Source organism: Notamacropus eugenii, chromosome 5, assembly GCF_028372415.1.
Source record: "Notamacropus eugenii isolate mMacEug1 chromosome 5, mMacEug1.pri_v2, whole genome shotgun sequence".
Lineage (NCBI taxonomy): Eukaryota > Metazoa > Chordata > Mammalia > Diprotodontia > Macropodidae > Notamacropus > Notamacropus eugenii.
Genome location: NC_092876.1, coordinates 416,065,523 through 416,086,427, shown reverse-complemented (window position 1 = coordinate 416,086,427; position 20,905 = coordinate 416,065,523). Strand labels below are relative to the sequence as shown.

The window sequence follows — 20,905 nt, the reverse complement described above, 5'->3', positions numbered from 1 at the left end:
AATTAAGGGAGGTTGGTTCATTATGGAACAGGAAATCCAGAGGTCACCACAGAGTGGAGGGGTGAGCACAGCTGAAGTAGTACATGGAAAGGGAAGGGCAGGACAAAGACATGGGAAGGGCATGAGGAGCAGGGTGATGAAAGAACAGAGGGTGTGGGTTAGAGAGAGAGATGGATTAAGTGTCACAAAGTAAAGTAACTCGGGATGGGAGCTTACTAGCTATAGGGAGATAGCTGTGTGATCATTAGAAGATTAAAAGTTTACATTCCTAGGGGCTCCATCTCAGGATCTTGGCAGGAGGATTGATACCCACTAGGAGGCATGTCAGAACAGAGGGCACACAGAAGGTGGTCAAGGTTAGCGACAAAAAATTGAGTCCTCTTTTTCATGCAAGGCAGGCCTTGTAAGTAGGTTTCCCAATTAACAAGTTTAGGTAGTCTTTCATAGAGCTAAGTATAACCACTACAACAACTGCCAGTTATTTCAGGACTTAGCCTCAGGTCACACATGCCTCAATTCCAGGCTTCTTTTCCTCTCTCATCCCAATACTCATCTAATTTCATCTCATTTTCCATATCGTTTGATCCTTTTTTTTTTTTATCATCAGCAAGGTGATACAGTGGCTAGATCACTGAATCTGGAATCTGAAAGACCTGAGTTCAGATTCAGCCTCAGAAACTACAAGTTGTGTGATCCTGAGCAAGTCACTTCCTTCTCCTCATCTACAAAATTTGAATAATAATAGCACCTACCCTCCCCCAGGGTTTTATGAAGTGCTTAGCACAGTGCCTAGCACATAATAAGTGCTATTTAATGTCAACTATTATTAATATCTAGCCTCTTTAGATATTTTTGGATACTGACTGCATTTCCTTATTAAGATATTATTCCCAAAATTTGATGAATGGATCTATAAACAACTCATAACTCATGTATTCACAGTATTAAATGTCCCTCTCAGTTTTCTGTCATCTGAAAATTTGATAAACACATAATTTTTCCCACATAGAAGCACAAGGGCCAAACATGCATCCATGAGACATACCACCACAGACTTTCTCTCACAAGTTGACATCGTCATCAATAACTATTCTTTAGACCTAGCCATTCAACTATTTCTGAATGTACCTAAATCTAGACTATATCTTTCCATCTTTTACTCAAGAATAGCGTGAGAGACTATGTCAAATGCATTGTGGAAATCTAGATAAATTACATAAATCTCAATCCTCAGTTCTTGATGAAGCCATGTTGGTTCTTTGTGGTTACTATTGTCTTTTCTATATGTTTACTAACTACCCTTTATATAATTAGATGTAGAATTTTGCCTAGAATTGAAGTCAAGTTCATTAGCCCATAATTTTAAAGTTCCACTCTTTTCCCTTTTTTTTGAGTAACAGTACAAAATTTACTTTTATCCAGTCTTATGTCTCCTGTAATCTTTCAAATATAGATGCCAGTGCCAATGTCTACCAATTTTCTAGTTTTTTCAGTATCCTGGAAATTAGTTCATCTGGACCTAGTGAGCTTTCATATATGTATATATGTGCATATTTACATATCTACAGTAACATAATCTTTTAACATACAGTAACAATTTAACAGAATCTTCTGTGCAGTGCAATACTAGACTTTTTAATTATATTTGAATATAACATAGAAATTTTAACATCCCTTAAAGCTTTCTTTAAGAAAACTTCTGGGTTATGTCACCAAAAATATGGAGTCCAGTCCCCACTAACTGTAAAAAAAAAAAAAACCCTCTAAATTATTAATTATACTTCAAAGGTAGAGCAATTACAGCCTTTTCCATAGAACTATAAAACATGATGCTCAACAGAAATCTAATCCTTAACATATATACTCAGTGTATCTCACATTCTCTATGCACCATTAAGGCACAAAAACCCAGTTACAGTCTTGTGCTTTGGGTGTCTGACAGTACTCCAAGCCCTTACCTTTCCCTTAGCGTGTTATTACAACAAATAGAGAACCTTGACCTCTGTCCAGCCACCTGTGTAGGAAGAGAGATACAATCTCTCTTGGGGATTGTACTGGGGAGCAATCATACTTTACTTGGTGTGACCCTTTCATTAGAGAACCCCAAGACAGCAGAAACTATTCCCAGAACACTTTGCCCCAGACCTGCAAAAAAGAGCAGACAATGACTGAAACCAATCAGAGACTAAGATAACAGATAAAGACTTGAGGAAGAGCTGGTATGCACAGCTATTCCACGTTTGAAGGAACTGCACCTGCTATCCAGCTGGTACTAGTCCTATCCCCCAAGAAGTGACTGTTAGAAAGGACTGGGGCCCACTAAATGTAAATTTCCCAATGTAGGAGAAGCTGAAATAAATTTAAGGTCCAGCACTCAGGGTAATGCACCCTTTCATTCTGTAACTTAGTCCCATAAAATAATTTGATTCATTTGTAGAAGTTATTTCAGGTTTTAGTCCATAGTGTTTCAGACCTATTCATCCTCTGTTAGTTTTCCTATTTCCTTAAATTCTGCCTTCATCTTTATCTCCTTGTACTTTAAGAAAGCAATTTCTTGATGGTCCCTGTGTTACAATTTCTTTTTTTCAGTTCTTTTCTTTTAATAGTCTCTAGAGATGGGAAAATTTATCTTGTAACTTGTTCTGTCTTTGATAGCTGTACTTTTTAAACTTTTTTTGTGTTTCTTTTGTTTGTAAGTCAAACAATTTCCTCCTGTCTGGTGTTTTGTTTTGTTTTGTTTTGTTTTGTTTTGTTTTAGGAATGTTTCAAATATCTTTCTTTTCTTGAATTCCAGCTTTCTTACTGGTGATTAGGCTTAAATTTGCAGGGTTGCATATTGAGATCCTTTGTTTTTAAGAATATATTTTTCCAAACCCTTCTCTGGTTTCTGATGGGTGCTAAAAAGTCTTGATTTGTTTTAATTTCCTTTCCTTTTCCTTTTTTTTAATTATTTGTTTTCAGTTTTCTATAATCATTTCCATATACCTTAGATTGTTTTCCCCTCCCTCCCTCTCCTTTCTCCTTCCCTTCTCATTCCCTCCTTGAGACTGCATGCAGTCTTATATAGGTTCTACACATACATTTTTATTAAATACATTTTCATCTTAGGCATGTTGCATAGAAGAATTAAAATGAATGGGGGAAACCATAAAACAAAACAAAACATAACATAACATAACACAAGTGAAAATGGTCTGCTTCATTCTGTGATCCAACTCCATACTTCTTTCTCTGGATGTGGAAGGCATTTTGCCTCAATTCCATTGGGAATTTTTTAGGTCCTTGCATGGCTGTGAAGGACTAAGTCTACCAGAAAAATTCCTTACACACTGTGGTTATTGTTGTGCACAAAGTTCTTCTGGTTCTGCTCCTTTCACTCAGCATCAGTTCATATAAGTCCTTCCAGACCACTCTGAAGTCCTCCTGTTCATCATTTCTTATAGTACAATTGTATTCCATTGCATTCATACACCACAACTTTTTTAGCCATTCCCCAGTGGATGGACATCCCCTTGATTTCCAGTTTTTGTATATGTGAGACCCTTTCCCATTTTTATGTTCTCTTTGGGATACAGTCCTAGAAGTGATATTACTGGGTCAAAGGGTATGCACATTTTTGTAGCCCTTTGGACATAGTTCCAAATTGCTCTCCAGAAGGGTTGGATCAGCTCACAGTTCCACCAACAATGAATTAGTGCTCCAACTCTCCCACAACTTCTCCAGCATTTATCATCTTCCTGTTTTGTTACGTTAGCCAATCTGATAAGTGTGATGTGGTACCTCAGAGTTGACTTGATTTGCATCTCTCTAATCAATAGGGACTTAGAGCATTTTTTCATATGACTGTAGATAGCTTTAATGTCTTCCTCTGAAAACTGCCTGCTCATATCTTTTGACCATTTATCAATTGAGGAATGACTTGTATTCTTGTAAATTTGGCTCAGTTCTCTACATATTTTAGAGATGGGGTCTTTATCACAGAGACTAGTTGCAAAAATTCTTTCCCAGTTTTCTGCTTGCCTCCTAATCTTGGTTGCATTAGGTTTGTTTGTGCAAAACTTTTCAATTTAACGTAATCACAACTATCCATTTTGTACTTTATAATGTTCTCTATCTCTTGCTTGGTCAAAAATTTCTCCATTCTCCATAAATCTGAAAAATACACTATTCCTTGCTCCCCTAATTTGTTTATAGTATCAATCTTTATACCCAGATCATGTATCCATTGGACTTTATTCTTGTGTATGGTGTCAGGCATTGGTCTATGCCCAGTTTCCACTACACTGTTATCCAGGTTTCCCAGCAATTTTTGTCAAACAGTGAGTTCTTATCCCAGAAGCTAGGGTCCTTGAGTTTATCAAACAGTAGATTGCTATATTCATTGACTACTGTGTCTTGAGTACCTAACATCTTCCACTGGTGTACACCTCTATTTCTTAGCTAGTATCAAGTGGTTTTGATGATTGCTGCTTTATAATACAATTTGAGATCTGGGAGAGCTAGGCTACCTTCCCTAGCATTGTTTATTCATTAGTTCCTTTGATATTCTGGACTTTTTGTTCTTCCAGATGAATTTTTATATTATTTTTTCTAGCTCTAAAAAATAATTATCTGGTAGTTTGATTGGTATGGCACTGAATAAGTAAATTAATTTAGGTAGAACTGTCATTTTTATTATATTAGCTTGGCCTACCCATGAGCAACTGATATTTTCCCATTTACTTGGCTCTGACTTTATTTGTGTAAAAAGTGTGTTGTAATTTTGTTCATATAGTCCCTGGGTTTGTTTTGGCAGGTAGACTCCCAGATATCTTATAGTATCTACTATAGCTTTAAATAGGATTTCTCTTTCTCACTCTTGCTGTTGGGCTTGTTAGTAATATATAGAAATGCAGATGATTTATCTCAGTTTATTTTGTAACCTGCAATTTTGCAATAGTTGCTTTTTATTTCAAGTAGTTTTTTACTAAGTATATCACCATATCATCTGCAAAGAGTGATAACTTCATTTCTTCTTTGCCTATTCTAATTCCTTCAATTTTTTTTCTTCTCTTATTGCTAAAGCTGCCATTTCTAGTACCACATTGAATAACAATGGTGATAATGGACATCCTTGTTTCACCCGTGATCTTATTGGAAATGCATCTAGTTTGTCCCCATTGCATATAATGCTTGCTGATGCTTTTAGGTAGATATTACTTATCATTTTATGGAAAGTTCCATTTATTCCTATGCTTTCCAGTGTTTTCAATAGGAATAGGTATTTTTCATTTTGTATTTTGTCAAAAGTTTTTCTGCATCTATTGAGATGATCATGTGGTTTCTGTTAGTTTTGTTGTTGATATGATCAATAATTCTGAGAGTTTTCTTAATATTGAACCAACCCTGCATTCCTGGTATAAATCCTACCTGATCATAATGCAATAAAAATTATATGTAATAAAAGGCCATGGAAAGATAAACCAAAAATTAATTGGAAACGAAATAATCTAATCCTAAAGAATGAATGGGTTAAACAATAAATCATAGAAACAATCAACAACCTCATTCAAAAGAATGACAATAATGAGGCAACTTACCAAATCTTATGGGATACTGCAAAAGCAGTTCTTAGGGGAAGTTTTATACCTTTGAATGCCTACATAAATAATATAGAGAAGAGGAGATCAATGAATTGCACATGAAGCTAAAAAAGCTAGAAAAAGAACAAACTGAAAATCGCCAAGTAAATACCAAATTAGAAATAATTTGAAAAACAAAGGAGAGATTAATAAAACTGAAATTAAGAAAACTATTGAACTAATAAATAACACTGAGTTGGTTTTATGAAAAAATAATAAAATTGATAAACCTTTGATCAATTTGATTCTAAAAAAGAAAGAAGAAAACCAAATTACCAATATCAAAAGTGAAAAGGGTGAACTCACCTCCAATGAGGAGGAAATTAAAACAATAATTAGAAATCACTTTGCCCAACTGTATGCCCACAAATTCGACAATGTAAATGAAATGGATGAATATTTTTTAAAAATGTAAATTGCCCAGATTAACAGAAGAGGAAGTTGAATATTTAAATAATCCCATCTCAGAAAAAGAAATTGAACAAACCATCAATGAACTCCCTAGGAAAATATCTCTAGGGCCAGATGGATTTACAAGTGAATTCTATCAAACATTTAAAGAACAGTTAATTCCAATACTATATAAACTATTTGGGAAAATTGGTGGAGTCCTATCAAATTCTTTTTATGATATAAATAACCTAAACAAGGAAGAGCCAAAACAGAGAAAGAAAATTATAGACCAATTCCTCTAATGAATATAGATGCAAAAATTTTAAATAAGATATTAGCAAAAAGAATACAGCAACTTATTACAAGAATAATACATTATGATCAGGTAGAATTTCCTTTCTTTTTCTTGAACAATTCATTGTTTGTCATTGGAATTGTTAAATTTATCCATTATGTGTCTTAGAGTTTGAAGCATATTATTTTTCTGGAGGTGATCAGTGGATTCCCTCTCCCTTTCTGCTTTCCACTGCTACAATGTCAATCAAACCAATATTGCCCCTGCTACTTGAAAAAGTGTGTCACTCTACTCTTCTGTAGCTCCTCTTTTCATCCCTATAACTTTCTCTTTTTCTCCTATACTTTTATATACTACAATAACACATTCTGGGATCCACTTCCCTTTTTTGTGTTATGTCCTATAAGCTCCTTGAGGTCAGGGGCTGTCTTCAATTTTGTTTTTGTATTTCAGAGCTCAGAATAATGCATGGCACATAGTTTAATAAATGCTTTTTTAAAAAAAGATCCTTCATTCTTGTTCAGGTGTGGGTTGAATTAGATGATCTTGTTTAGTACTAAAATTCTACAAGTAGATTCAATAAACTTTATGAATGCAAATCTGAAGAAACAATGATAAGACAGATCTTTTCCTATTTTTAGGACAACCTGTCCCTGTAAGTATAGTTTTTTGGATAACAACAGGAAGTTGATGCCACAGAGAGATGTCCCAGCCTATCCAAAGGTAAGATGTAAAACTCTAGCCAAGGAAAGAATCAGCAAGCCTATTTTTATGTGGTCCTTAGGCATTCTCATGCTTTGTCATGATATAAAGGTGACCTTGCATTCTTGAAGGTTATACAAGTTGATCATGAGTTCTGCCAAGGTCTGCTACACTGTTTATGATCAAGAAAATAAACTGTGTCAGCTTCCCAAGGACAAGCCTAGCTAAATATGGAAAGGCACATCACACATAGGTCATGAATTCTTTGCCCACAGTGATGTGTGAAAAGAAGAAATACAAAATGTCCTTCAGCATTTTGTGCCCCTTTGGTTCCTACAGTCATGCTGAGAGAGTAGCAGAAAAGAGAACAGAATATGTGGAAAGGCAGCTTTTCAGCCATCTATATCCATTAACCTAGCTATTAATATTCTAAATGTAAAAGTCTTGTTTATTGACCAATGATTGGATGTGCTAGTGGAGGAACAAAGATTTGCTTGTCAGTTTAGTGGCTGGATGTGTGTTATGCATGGTACATGCATAAAACCAATTTGCTGTAAACACATCAAAGCATGCAATCAGACTTCACTGACTATTTAAAAATACAAATATAAACACTTCTAGGAACACTTCTAAATCATCAATCTGATTCCTAAAGGTCCTGTCAAATATGTCCTGTATTGGTGCTCATGACAAGTCCTCCAGTAAGAAGCTCTGTGTCTCCCTTTAAGGTGGCATTCTGACAAGTCTCATCAATCAACACTAGACAGCTCTCAAATAAACACAAGATATACAAAACTCTAAGGGCAGTGGTCACAATATTCTGTCTTAATGATCACCCAGGAATGAACTGATATCTGGGACCTCTGGTAGTTTTTTATGGTTCTGGCTCATAACCTAAGTGTCATCCTCAACTCCTCATTATCTCTTACCCACATATTCAGTTTGTAGCCAAGGTCAGTCAACTTTACCCTTTGCACATTTCTCAAACATGTCTCTTTCTCTCCTCTGATAACTACTACCACTGTAGAACAGGCCCTTCTCCTCCTTAAGCCTAGATTATTACAACAGCTTTCTGGTTGTTCTGTCTGCCATAAGTTTCTCCCCACTCCCCATAAGCATCCTCCCTTCAGCCACTAAATTGATTCTTCTAAAGTAAGGTCCAATCATGTTGCCCCCCCCCCCCCCCCACTCAGTAAATTCCAATGACTCCAAATATTAGTAAAGTAATCAGCACAGTATTCAACACAGAGTAAGGGCTATATAAACAATAGTTACTATCATCAGCGGCGTCACTGTAAAGATCAAATTAAAAATCCTCTGTTTGGCCTGCAGTGCCCTTCATAACCTATTCCTGCCTCTCTCCTGCCTTTCCAGTTTTCTTACATTTTATACTCCCTATCCACATATACCCTTCAATCTGGTGACACTGGCTTCCTGGATGTTCCACGAACAACACACTCCAATTCTCTGCCCCAAGCATTTTCTCTGGCCTATTCCCCATGCCTGGAGTACTCTCCCTTCCTCATTTCTACCTCCTGGATTCCTTCATACCCCAACTAAAATCTCACTTTCTACAGGAAGCCCTTCTTAATGATTTTTAATTGCAATGCCTTCCCTGTTAATGATTTCCTATTTATCTTGTATATAGCTTTGTTTGTACATGTTTTTTGCTTGTTGTTTCCCTATTAGATTGTGAGCTCCAGGGCAGAGACTGTCTTTTATCTTTCTTTGTATCCTCAAAACTTAACCCATATTGAGTACCTTTCTATTCTCCCTTCTGGGATATCCTAACATGAGTCAAACCTAAGCTTTCATAAAATTTCTCTGGGATGCCAGGATGGAAGCATAAAGAGCCCAAAAGAAAAGGAGTCTAACCTTTATTTTAGATGCCCAGGCTCCCCTATGAATGAAATGGGCATCATTGGTCCAGAACAAAAGGGCCTCTTAGGAGAGCGGTAGAGGGGCACAATGCCCCAGCTCCTTAGTCCCAGCAGTGAATTTAATTGTTCAAAACACATTGAAAGGGAATTAAAACATCATTCCTAATACACTCTACTAGGAGGTAAAGACTCCCAGGAAACAGATATTTCACTTTGGATTTGTACCAGAAGGATCACATCACAACTCAAGGAGCATATCCGACCAAGCAGGCAGCTCATTTTCCTAACAATGACATACTTCTTCTAAGAAGAGTATAGTTTCAGGTTACAAGTCTTATTTCATAACCAATGAATTCAGTAACTAAAGACCTAAGAAATTCACAAAGCAGTGTGTTGGAAATATTCATGTCTTAAAAATGTTTGGTGATTCATTTTCAGGGAAAGAAACACAAAGCAGAGACTCAGGAATTTGAGTTCCAGTATCAGGCTCACCTACACAACACTTATTTTAACTACATTGTGTATACATCCATTGATGCTATAGGGAAGATGAGGAAAAAGAAACTCCCTGACAGGAGTATGATGATAAATGTTTTACAACAGGACCCACAAAAATATATGCAAGATACATTTTAAAGTTTAATCTGCATTATTAACATATTCTCCTTAATTTTCTTATCTAGATGATCAATAAAATAATAAAGCCCTAATTTGTAGCATTTGCTGATTTCCAAGGTGTAAATGCTCATAGAGAAAATTTAACAATCAGTTCTTGATTTGAGCTGGCTCCAGCATACCTCTGTCCCCTTCTCCCCTCTATCAGAAAGTTCAAAGGAGCGCTGTCATTGACTGTGCCCCAACAAACAGGCTGCCTTGGGGAAAAAATAAACGTTCTTTATGACCAACACCATGGACAGCTCTTCCTCGCTCAGTGACCAGTCCTCTTATACACAGTTCCTTTGACAAAGGAATCAAGATTCCAACTAAGAATTTTTAGTTGTACATACCTTTAGCAAGGGGCCAGAGCATATGTTGGCATAACCAGGCCCCTTGACTAGGACCAAGGTACCAACAAAGAATTTTTGGTTAAGCATGCCCTTTACTAAGATACCAAAACATATATGTCTCTCCCCAAAAAGCCAAAACGTGTGTACTCACCTCCATGCTCTAATCCAATTCCTTGCTACATCTATAAATCTTTAAGTGTATAATCTAGCTATGATCAAGATCACTTTTCATGATACTGGAAATATCTTCTATGGAGAATTTTGGTAGTATATAAGCACTTTGCAGTTATTATTTCATTTTATATTCATAACAACCCTGAGAGATAGGTGCTATTATTATCCTCATTAAATAGATGATGAAACTGAGGCAAATGGGTCAAGTGACTTGACCAAGTCTCACAGCTAGTAAGCATCTGAGGCTGGATGTAAACTCAGGTCTTCATGACTCCAGGACTGGAACTCTATCCACTATACCACCTAGCTGCTGCAGATGAATCCAGAACCATTGAAGTATTGAAAAAATCTTTATATGGCACGGAATTCCTCATGGTCTTGTTCTTCTTTAAATTATGTAGTCTATCTAGTAGTACATATTTAAAACAACAGTAATCATACTTCATTATCCCCATTTTATAGATGTAAAAATAGTTTTCTCAACTTTTGCCCAGGCACATAGTAATGCCTGTATTACATAACAATGCAAGTATTATTAACCTCATTTTACAGATGAAAATGGGCAGCCAGGTGGCACAATGGATAGAGTACCAGGCATGGAGTCAGCAAGACTTCTCTTTCCGAGTTCAAATCTGACCTCAGACACTTATTAGCTGTAGAACCATAGGCAAATCACTTAACACTGTTTGCCTGTTTTCTCATCTGTAAAATGAGCTAGAAAAGGAAATGGCAAACCATTCCAGTATCTTTGCCAAGAAAACCCCAAATGGAGTCACAAAGAGTCAGACATGACTGAAAAACAGCTGACCTGTACAGATGAGGACACATAGGGAAGTAAAGTGTCTCATTCTTAGTGACATAGACAGTAAATGCCAGCATGAAGATCAGAACCCTGGTCCTCTGATTCAACATACTTTCCAGCATGCCACACATTAAGTAATAGACAGGGTATTCAAACTGAGTCTTTCCTGACTCCAAGTCTATCATATTTCCTATTACACTGCTCTGTAACTATGTACGTAGTTAACATAGAGAAAATATAGAAGACTTGGAGTCAGAAAACCTGGATTCCAGTCCTGCCTCTTCCATTTACTGATTGTATGACTAAGAACAAATCACTTAATTTTTCTGTGCCTCATTGTCCTCATCTATGAAAGAGGAATGCTTAATAAAAATAACTTTGGCACCTGTGTATATATAGATACAGACTAGCTAAGGATAAAGATATATATGTACATACATATATGTGTGTGTTTGTTAGTCCTCTGATAATTAGAACTATAAGAGCTGACAGAAACTAAAAGTGCAAAGGCTCTTCAATTTCTTTTAATCAAATTTTAATTTTTTATTTTTATTTTGGTTTTTTACTATTTTTTCTTCTGTGATCACCTCACTGCCTTTTTTGGCTAAGAACTTTCCCATTGTTATACGTGTTCTGGTTTTCTTCTTAGTTTTCATAGTGTCACATTTAACATTCTGCTTGCACATTGATTTTGAGCATTTTGTGGTGAGATGTTGGTTAAAACCTAATTTTCTGTTGAACTGATTTCCCAGTTTCCCAATAGTTCTTACTGAATAGGAATTATTTCCAAGATATTATATTTTCTGGTGTTTATCAAACACTGTTTGTTGAGTTAAGTTCATTTTGATTCATCCTTATCTAGTCTGTTCCATTAATCAATATCTATTTCTTAATCATTACATAATTGTTTTAATGACTACTGCTTTATAGCATAATTTGAAGTCTAGAAGTGTTAACATCCCTTTTATTCCTTCTCTTTTTTTATTTTTCCCTTGAGATTCTAGACCTTTTGTTCTTCCAAATGAATTTTGTTATATTTTGTCTATTTCTTTTCATAAGTATCCCTTAGCTTTTTTATTAATATATAAATAAAATCATAAATTTATTTAAACAACATTGTCATTTTTACTATATTGGTATGGCCCAGTCATGAACATTAACAATCTCCCCAGTCACTTCAGCTATCCTTTATTTCTTTGAAGTGTTTTGTAATTGCCTCTATATAGCTTGAATAGAAATGCAGCCACAAATAACACCAAATCTTCTCCTTCTTCAGTACATGCTTTCTCAAGAGACCATAGATGCTCTCAGGAAACCCACGTTTGATGTCTGGCTTTGGGAGCCTAATGAGGTGAGTGAATGAGCAGTGTGTGCTTTATGCTTAATAGCCCCAACTGATCACATGAAAATAGTACTAAGCAAAGTTTATTTCCTCATCTAACCCTAGATACCTAATGAAGAATACAAAAAAAGATAGTTCTATTAAAGGCTAACTTAACCTACCCCCAAGTCCTGTTTTATTTTTTTTTTTAATACCCAGGCTTCTAGTTTAAGTTATACACTTCATAACAAACAGTAGTTGGAGAATTAAAGATGAGGAAATAAAGTCCAGTTCAGCCTAAAAAAAAAAATGAACTTGTATGGCATCATTGGGCAGCTAGATGGTGCAATGGATAGTACCAGGCCTGGAGTCAGAAAGATTCAACTTCCTGAGTTCAAATCTGGCTGTGGAGACTTACTAGCTCTTTGACCCTGGGCAAGTCACAACTCTGCCTCAATCTCCTCATCCATAAAATGAGCCGAAGAAGAAAATGGCAAACCACTCTAGCATTTTTGCCAAGACATCCCCAAATGGGGTCACGAAGAACAAAACATAACTGAAAATGACTGAATAAAACAACAGCATGGAATCATTATTTTATACATGTAAAAAGTAGGATCTTGAAACTGAGGAATTTGCTAACAATGCCAGTATTGCACAATGCATTTCTCCCCTAACTTTTATTATATTTAATTTGTGTATGCTTATATGTGTACATGTTATCTCTGCCAATAGAGCATAAGCTAGTTGTGGGCAGGGACTGTTTCATCTTTGTGTTTCTATCCCTAGTGCCTAACAAATAGTACAATAGTACTAAATGTTTGATTAATTGATAGGTTAAATAAAAGATGATTAATTGAGTGGTTAGCATTGAACAAAAAACATTTTCTTTTCCTCAATTCCGTTGATTTAATATAGTCTTAGATAAAAAAAAAAAAGGTTTAGCTATGATACTGCACAGAAATGACACCATTCCTTCATGCTTCAAGGAGGCTGTGTAACAGCAGTGCAAACCTGGAATCCAACATGTATAAAAGATCAGTGAAATTTGAGTCATTTTCTGCAACATGACTAGAAAATATCCCCTTTTGATCTGCTCAGTGAACAAGCTTTTGTCAAGTCTGAAATTGACAAGAAATAGTAACAAAACTTATGTGAGGAAACCCTTTCTCTGGTTCAAGGAGAACAGTTTCTTTTTCCAGGCAGGTAAAATTCTGAAGACTGTCCTCTGTGGGGTGATGAAGACTTGGCCCCACAACATAGATAGATTTTGCTTAGGGGATGGTTTAGGCTTTATCTGGTCCAAAGACAATGAATAGACAAGAGTATAAATAACATCTGCGATCCCCTACTACAAGAAACTACAGAAGGTATTACAAGGTCAGGCAACACTTGCTAGTGGCACTGCCAAATTACAGAAGCCACAATGACATGAAGAGCCTGGAGCCACTGGGAACTATGAGGTAGTTCAGGAAGCTAAGTGTCAGAACAGAAAACTATGTCTTTTGTGACCAGCAGGGAATCATGAGAGATGAACTTGCCTATTCAGAACTGCAAATGGCTGGGAACCAGCTTCAATTTTTGGGAGAAAGTGCTCATTGAAGAGTTTTCTGTTTGCTTTACAATGACTGCTTTATTTTCTTTCATGTTTCAATTTGAAAGTTCTTTTTGAAAGGAAAAAAAATGTCCCTTTTTTTGTGTAGCCTTGGTTTCACAGACCCAGAAAGACTCAACTGGATGTGATATCAGAGTTTACCAGGTGGTGATGTGTGTGGAACTGGGATTTCTGGGACAATGTTTTGGAGCCACGTAGGAGAGAGAAACCGAAGGCCAGATAGTGCAGCCATTCTCATTCCCTACTATTTGGGAAAAAAGGCAGCCAGGACCAAGTGAGGCACTGGATCTCTAAATGCCAACTTTCCTGCCCTTTCCTCTATGACTTCAGAAGCTATGCTTGTAAAGGATGGGAATCAGAAGCTGAGAAATGCCCTTCTACCTTCCTGCTAAGATCTGGGGGAAGCACTCATAATGAAGATCAACCAAAAGGAAATTTATGTTTTCTCTCATTTGTCTATTAAAAAATGAATTAGTTCAAAGCTAGTATTTCCATTAAGTTAATGGATGGCTTCTTCTCCCTCTGGGAGAGAGCCAACCTCAGAAGGGGAAATTAATTCTGTCTCAGTAGCTGGCAGCACAAATCACCAACTTCATTTCCGAACAAACTCTCCACCACCCTCCCCCACGTTGCTCACTGCTCTTTCATTGATATTTTATCCCCTGCCTTCTTTACACAAAAGAAAAGCTGGTAAACACTAAATACTTATCTTGGGTGCTTAATGCTAGTATCCAGAGATTTGGAGAGAATTTGGGATCTCTATAGGACAGGAGATATGTTCCCACTTTAGGAAGGCTGAGCACAAGGGAAGGGAAATCTGCCACTAATTCTATTTTGAATTCTCAAATGCAGTGGAGGCACGTTGAAATCATGTGTCTTGGCAGATACAAGTTTCCATAAACAAGATTATCTATCTATCTATCTATCTATCTATCTATCTATCTATCTATCTATCATCTATTTATAATGTATTTGTGTGTTAATGTGTAAATACATGTGTATGTGTATGTATATGCACAGATGTACATGCTATTAGTACCAGGAGTGATACTAATTTGCTATATACGTATGTGTGCATGTAAGTCTCTATGTATAAATATATCAGTATATACCTAAATACTCATAGTAATTTAGTATCACTCCTGATCCAAACTGAGATTAGATTTTGAGGCAAAACTAAGTCATATTCAAAAGGGAATCTGTATAAGCAAACTTCCTGCTACAAGGAAAACTTGCTTTCAATCCTTTATATGCTTTACAGATTGAAAGGAGTTTATGCCCAGAGTACAAGCTCTAATATCCAATCCTGTTCCTCCCTGCCACTGATCTCATCAAGGTTACTGGTGGGAAATACTTAAAAGGAAATTCACTCCCTACCAACCTCCCTATACATTCCTTACACATGGAAGTTTCCTCGTGTGGTGTTACATGTGTAGCATGATTATCATGTGTTTTATTGTAGTTTTCTGATTATTTAATGACCATGATCTCTCCCCCATAAATAAATAATCACCTGAAAATGAAAACTAAACATTTTCTTTTTCTTTTTTTTCTTTTTTTCTTTTTTTTCTAAGCCTATAAAATTCCAGAGAAAGATCTGATTAAGTATAAATTAGTAGTGGAACCAGCAGGCATGAGGTGATATATGTCTGGCACATAAAAATGAAAGCGAAATTCGTACAAACTCATATGTACCTGATCAAAACTCTTTCTTCCTGGGCTGTTCCAAAGTTTGTAGCAATGACATTGAAAGATAATTGCAGTCTTTTTAAATACAGAAAATGGAATGCCAAATTCATTCATCCATAGGATAAGGTCTATCTTTTGGAGTCTCTAAAATAGACTGTTGTTCCAGCATCTCAATGCAAAAGTCTCCAGAAATCCTTAGGCTTTGTACAAAGGAAATCACATACACAGCCAGTTTTATTCCACAATACATGTTTAAGAAGATGAGTACTTTTAAAAACCAATATTTTTACAACATGAAATATTAATTATTTCAAACATAAAAACCAACACATGGTAGTCTTTTCTAGCTCTCAGAAAGGAAGAACAGAAGCACAAATTTGAAGACAGAAATTCTAAATGCACAGTAATCAAAGCCATGATCACAAATGCATAAGGAGAATATGCTTTGGGTGGAGCACAAATCTTCATAGGAAATGTCCTTTGAGGAGGGACTGTTCTATTTAAGAAACTTCAGCAGTATGAGAGGTTTGACTTGGCAAAGGATAGTGATGCTTATTAGGTCTCTAGGAAAAAATAACCAGCAAGTAAACATTCATCATTGTACTTTGTCCTTATTTTATGGATCTGTGATCTATGTGGGTCCTCCCTCCAACAATGCAGATCATAATCCATTCTCACTTCATCCTGTGTAATTCTTGAATCTCCCATAAATCTTCTGCAAGGGGTCCCCACTTTGTAAGAGCATTCATCTAGCTCTCTTGCCATTTCAGATGTACAAATGGGACTTACAAGTTACCTATCAAGTTACTCATTACTATTATTATATTACTGATTTGCCACATTTTCCAATCATATGTTTATTTTACAATATCTTTAAAACCTCTTCTCCTGGACATTTCTTCATTGTTAAAGTGCTGCAGTCTAATGTTACACACTAGGCATTCATCACTCCATTATCCTTTGACCTGAAATTAGAATTATTTGGAAACTGTGGTAATCTAGGCTTTATAGCCATATGGCAATACTAGAAGACTACAAGTATTTAACAGTTAGACCCTAATTGCAAGAAGAAATTTGACGTTATTAAAAGTACTTCAAAATTTTCCAATGGATAACCAGACAAATCTCTTCCTCTTATTCAATTCTGAACTCATTGTCCATCTGTGGTATCTGTCCAAAGTATATGTGCCAATGAATCAACTCCATGAACTTTCCATCCATTTGTGTATCATGGGCTGGACAATAGGTACGCTTTTTCCTCTTGGATTTTCAATAAGGACCTACTCCAATGCTTCAATGTAGTATGAAAATAATCTTGAGTTCTCAAAGGTTATGCCAACCAAACAGAAGAAGCTGTCAGATTTTACCAAGCTAGAAAGAATTATATCATGGTCACACTGATAGACTGTGTCTTTGTTCCACAGACCAATCTAGATAAGTATGGAGAAGCTAATTACTAGTAGACTGGACAGTAGGTTATAAATCTTTTGGCCATTGGAGTTGTCCAAAAAAAGTTCCTTACTCAGTTAAAAAGTCTTTTAATCCATTTGATAAGATTACAAGGAGTGGATATTCATTATAATAGCACTTCCCATAGAAGTAAATATGCTTCTTAGCACCTCGATGGGAAAACACAGGAAACTCCTCTCATTTGCTCCCAGTGATTGAGGCTGCATGCAGGATTATTGGTGACAGAATCAAAAGGGACAGATTCTTTTCAGAAGAGCTGTTCCTTTCCTTTGTCTGTAAAAGTGAGCCTTAGAATGCCTTCACCCTCTTTTTTACTCATTTTCTCTCTTTTGGACTTCCAGACTAGAATATAGCCAGAGGTAAAAAAAGAATTTTCCAACCATCCACAAAAACAGCAATAGCAATGTGTACAAGAAAAGCATACAACAGACCTAAGAGGGAGATTTCAGGACCTTCAGTTCTTCTTCTACCTTTGTATTTCCTTTTCTGATGACAGGTCAGAGACTGGATTTACCTAAGAATGTACTTGCTCTGTCCAAGATATGGCAGTAGTCAAGATATTAATTAGAACCCCAAAGAAACACATGGTAGAGGTAGACATGCTTACATATGGTCTGCTTAAAGAAGTTCATGTTTGCACACGGCTTGAGGGGAGATATCCTGAAATTGGATTTTCCTGACTTTCAGGACCACTTTATGGGTAATCGCAAAATCAAGAGTTACCCAGTCTGAGAGTTCCTGAATTCAAGTGTTTGGGGACTGGCCTTTTTGAGAGCTAGCCTTTGTATAGCTTCATAATCCTTGGAGAGGAAAGAAGATAGTCCCCATAGCCCAGTGGGCAACAGGTTGAAGAACTCAACTTCTTGAGCAAAACTCAACTTCTTGAGCAAGTTGCTGAGATGATATAGGTCTGACCTGAAGGAGGGCATTTAACAGCCCCCAAAATATATTTACTTCTCAGGTAGAGCTTCATGGATTTTAATTTTATGTATCTGTTTATTAATTTCTCTATGAGTCCTTGGTGCCTTATCTGTTTTCCAAGGGAGCAAAAATAAACAATGCCTGATGACCATAGTGTATATTAAGTCTCTTTGAGGAAGATGGGGGCCCTGTTACCCTCATTTGGGGAAACTGAGACACAACCTATGCTCATTTTATTTTGGAGATACAAAATGGAGTAAGAAAAATAAGCCAAAAAAAGAAACTGACACTCTAATCCTAAGTCAAATTCCTAGCAACATCAATTTAATGTGAGAATACATGAGTCAAAAGTCCTTGAGGGAGCCACAAACCATGGGTTATAATGACAATCTGTGAAACAAAGGAAAAGACAATAACCCAGTCCTGTGAAGACCACCTTCAGCTATTATAATGACAATGGTAGGTGGCAAAAAGGGGGCAGTCATGGGTGCTAAAAATCGATGATCTATGAATACTTATTTAACTACTAAATGTCAGATCCTTGTCATCGAATTTTTGTTAACTCGTGTCACAGTGCTTATAATGAGCATTTGGTAAAGGACTGGCAAGAAATTAATTGCAACTTATATTCTAACTATTGTTGCAAAGGATAGGAAGATAAATTCTATAGTTAGATAAAAACTTTAAAATTAAATCAACTTAATACTCAATAATTTCAATGAAAAGGTTGGTGGAAGAATGGCAAAAAAAATATGCTAATAAATTTGGATCAGTATTAAACTATGAAAGAGGACAAAGATGTATCTGCTACATAGAAACCTAACACCTATATCTTATGAATGCTTCCTTTAAAAAGAAAAGTTAGGAGTTCCCAGTTAGATCATAGCCAGCATCAAATAACATCGCAAAAAAAACAAGTCATTTTGCATCTCAGCTAACTAGTAAGAAGGATATAACCAGAAATATATACTCTAGCACTTTTATGTTGGTGACTTTTTTAAAAAATAAAGTTTTTTTGCTACAGTAAACTTCTGCTCTACTTTGACTTACTGCTGTCATCATAGTGTATGGATGGCAATGAGTGACTAGGAACAAACAGAATTGCAAATATAAAATTGATTATATTTTAACGTCATGAATCATTTCTGAATCTGCACAGTCAGAGTGCCTTAGGGCAAAGATCAAAATTAGTACAAAGATAGAAGAAAATAATAATGAGAAAATATGTAACTTTAAACATATACAACTTTTAAAACTCCATCCTGGTCTATTTAAAAAAGATATTGATGATGAAAATGGAATACGGATAGAAAAAAGTAAAATAAACAGACTATAACAATTTTATGTAGAAATTTATGGCAATTGTAAATCATGAGAAGATGGTAAAACCCTTAAAAGTACCTTAGTCAGCAAGCATTTGACTTACTTGCAAAATAGAGAGATATAGGAGGCAAGAGTAATATAAGTTTGAAATACAAACTCTTCTGTAAAATCTTAGTAAGAAAGGTAATTGAAGATTATGAACAGTGTTGCCTCATAAAATGCCAACAACAGCAAAAATGTAGAGAATAAAATCTCCAGTATAAAGAAAACTGTCGAGATCCAACTAAGCAAAGTCAGTTTTAAGTCATTTAAAGATAAAAATTGAAGGACAACAGAATAAAAATGAAAAAGAACTGCAAACATTTTTATAACCAATGGTAAACTGATTAAATTTACATTGCATAGCTCATTATGATATTTTAGTGTCTATATTTTTGCTTATAGATTATGTTTAGAGCCTTTCAAAAAATGCAACCACAAATCTGCTGTGATGAAAAAAGTTATTTAACTTTTAATATTGTTACAACAGTGAATAACAGGGTTATTAATCATAGAATGGTAGGTTCATTGATTTAGAGCTGGAAAAGACTTTTGAGACTACCAAGTCCGTCCCCTTCATTTCACAGATGGGAAAACTGAGGTAGAAAGAGTCAGGAAAATTTGAGTTCGGCAAGTCATATCTATCTATCATAGCTTAAATATCTTAGTCCAAGGATAAGATTCTAAACAAAAACTTTCTTCTTGATCCCTGCCTCTTTTGATCACTTTAGTTAGCTCCTTAGCTTAGCCCCTTCCCCCAAATGCTAGTTACTCAAAAGACCATCACAAAAAATTAAAGAAGACATCAAACAGAAATTAGAGAAGGTATAGAAATGAGAATATATAAAACAATATGCAAGAGCAAACGAGCTCTTCAGCTGAGTGAAAAATACAAGCTTAGTTCAAATCAGGGATGAACAATTTCACCAAGGGAAAAGTTGTCCCTGGAAATGTGTCCAAGAAACAGAAATAAATCCCTTCTCTCTTCTGGTAGCACCATGGTATTCAGCCAAACAGGAGTCATGTCTACTTATATGCATGCAGCAAAGTACCTTCAGGACATCTTCAGGACACTAGATCCCAACTTGGACAGAAATATGGTTACATAAGGAAGGAAAAAACGACAAAAAATAATTATACTTTATGTTGGAACAACATTTTATGAAGTATTTTCATAAATCTCAGAATACTAAGCACATGAGAAACTTTCCCTCACTCCTACCATACTCTGACTCACTTCAGTTTTTGAAAACCAAAGAGTTATTTTGCTCATTAACACACAAAGGTCACAGTAAGGTAAACTCTCCCTTTGGAAATAAAGACCATCATCCAATTTAAAAACTCCTCAGGGTACAGTGTGATAGACAAAAGGCATTAAGGTTTCTAAAAGACAAAAGCCATTTCTCATAAAATGTTATCATTTTTATCATCATAGAATGTTATCAAAGTTATTTAACAAAGTATATATAATTTAATTTATATTTATATATCCCTTAAAGGTTGTAGGAGCTTGCTTTATTCAGTGGGCTTCCCTGAGGCTATTAGTTGATAAATACTAGCAAAATAAATCCATCTGGTTCCAACAAAGACTGGGCAAGGCAGCAGTCTTGCTTCTTCAGTCTTTGTTTTCTGTTGTGGGGAAAACAAACTTCT

The 20,905-nt window shown here is 35.8% G+C and overlaps 1 protein-coding gene across 9 annotated transcripts in view; it reads left to right on the top strand.

The window, feature by feature from the left end:
* PDE9A (phosphodiesterase 9A) overlaps positions 1–20,905 on the top strand; it is a 169,770-nt gene that overhangs the window by 116,182 nt on the left and 32,683 nt on the right. For all 9 annotated transcript variants that reach the window (XM_072614866.1, XM_072614868.1, XM_072614869.1 and 6 more), the window contains 2 exons: positions 6,951–7,032; positions 12,151–12,225. In XM_072614866.1, the coding sequence (XP_072470967.1) occupies positions 6,951–7,032; positions 12,151–12,225 (157 nt within the window). The remainder of the gene's footprint in view (positions 1–6,950; positions 7,033–12,150; positions 12,226–20,905) is intronic.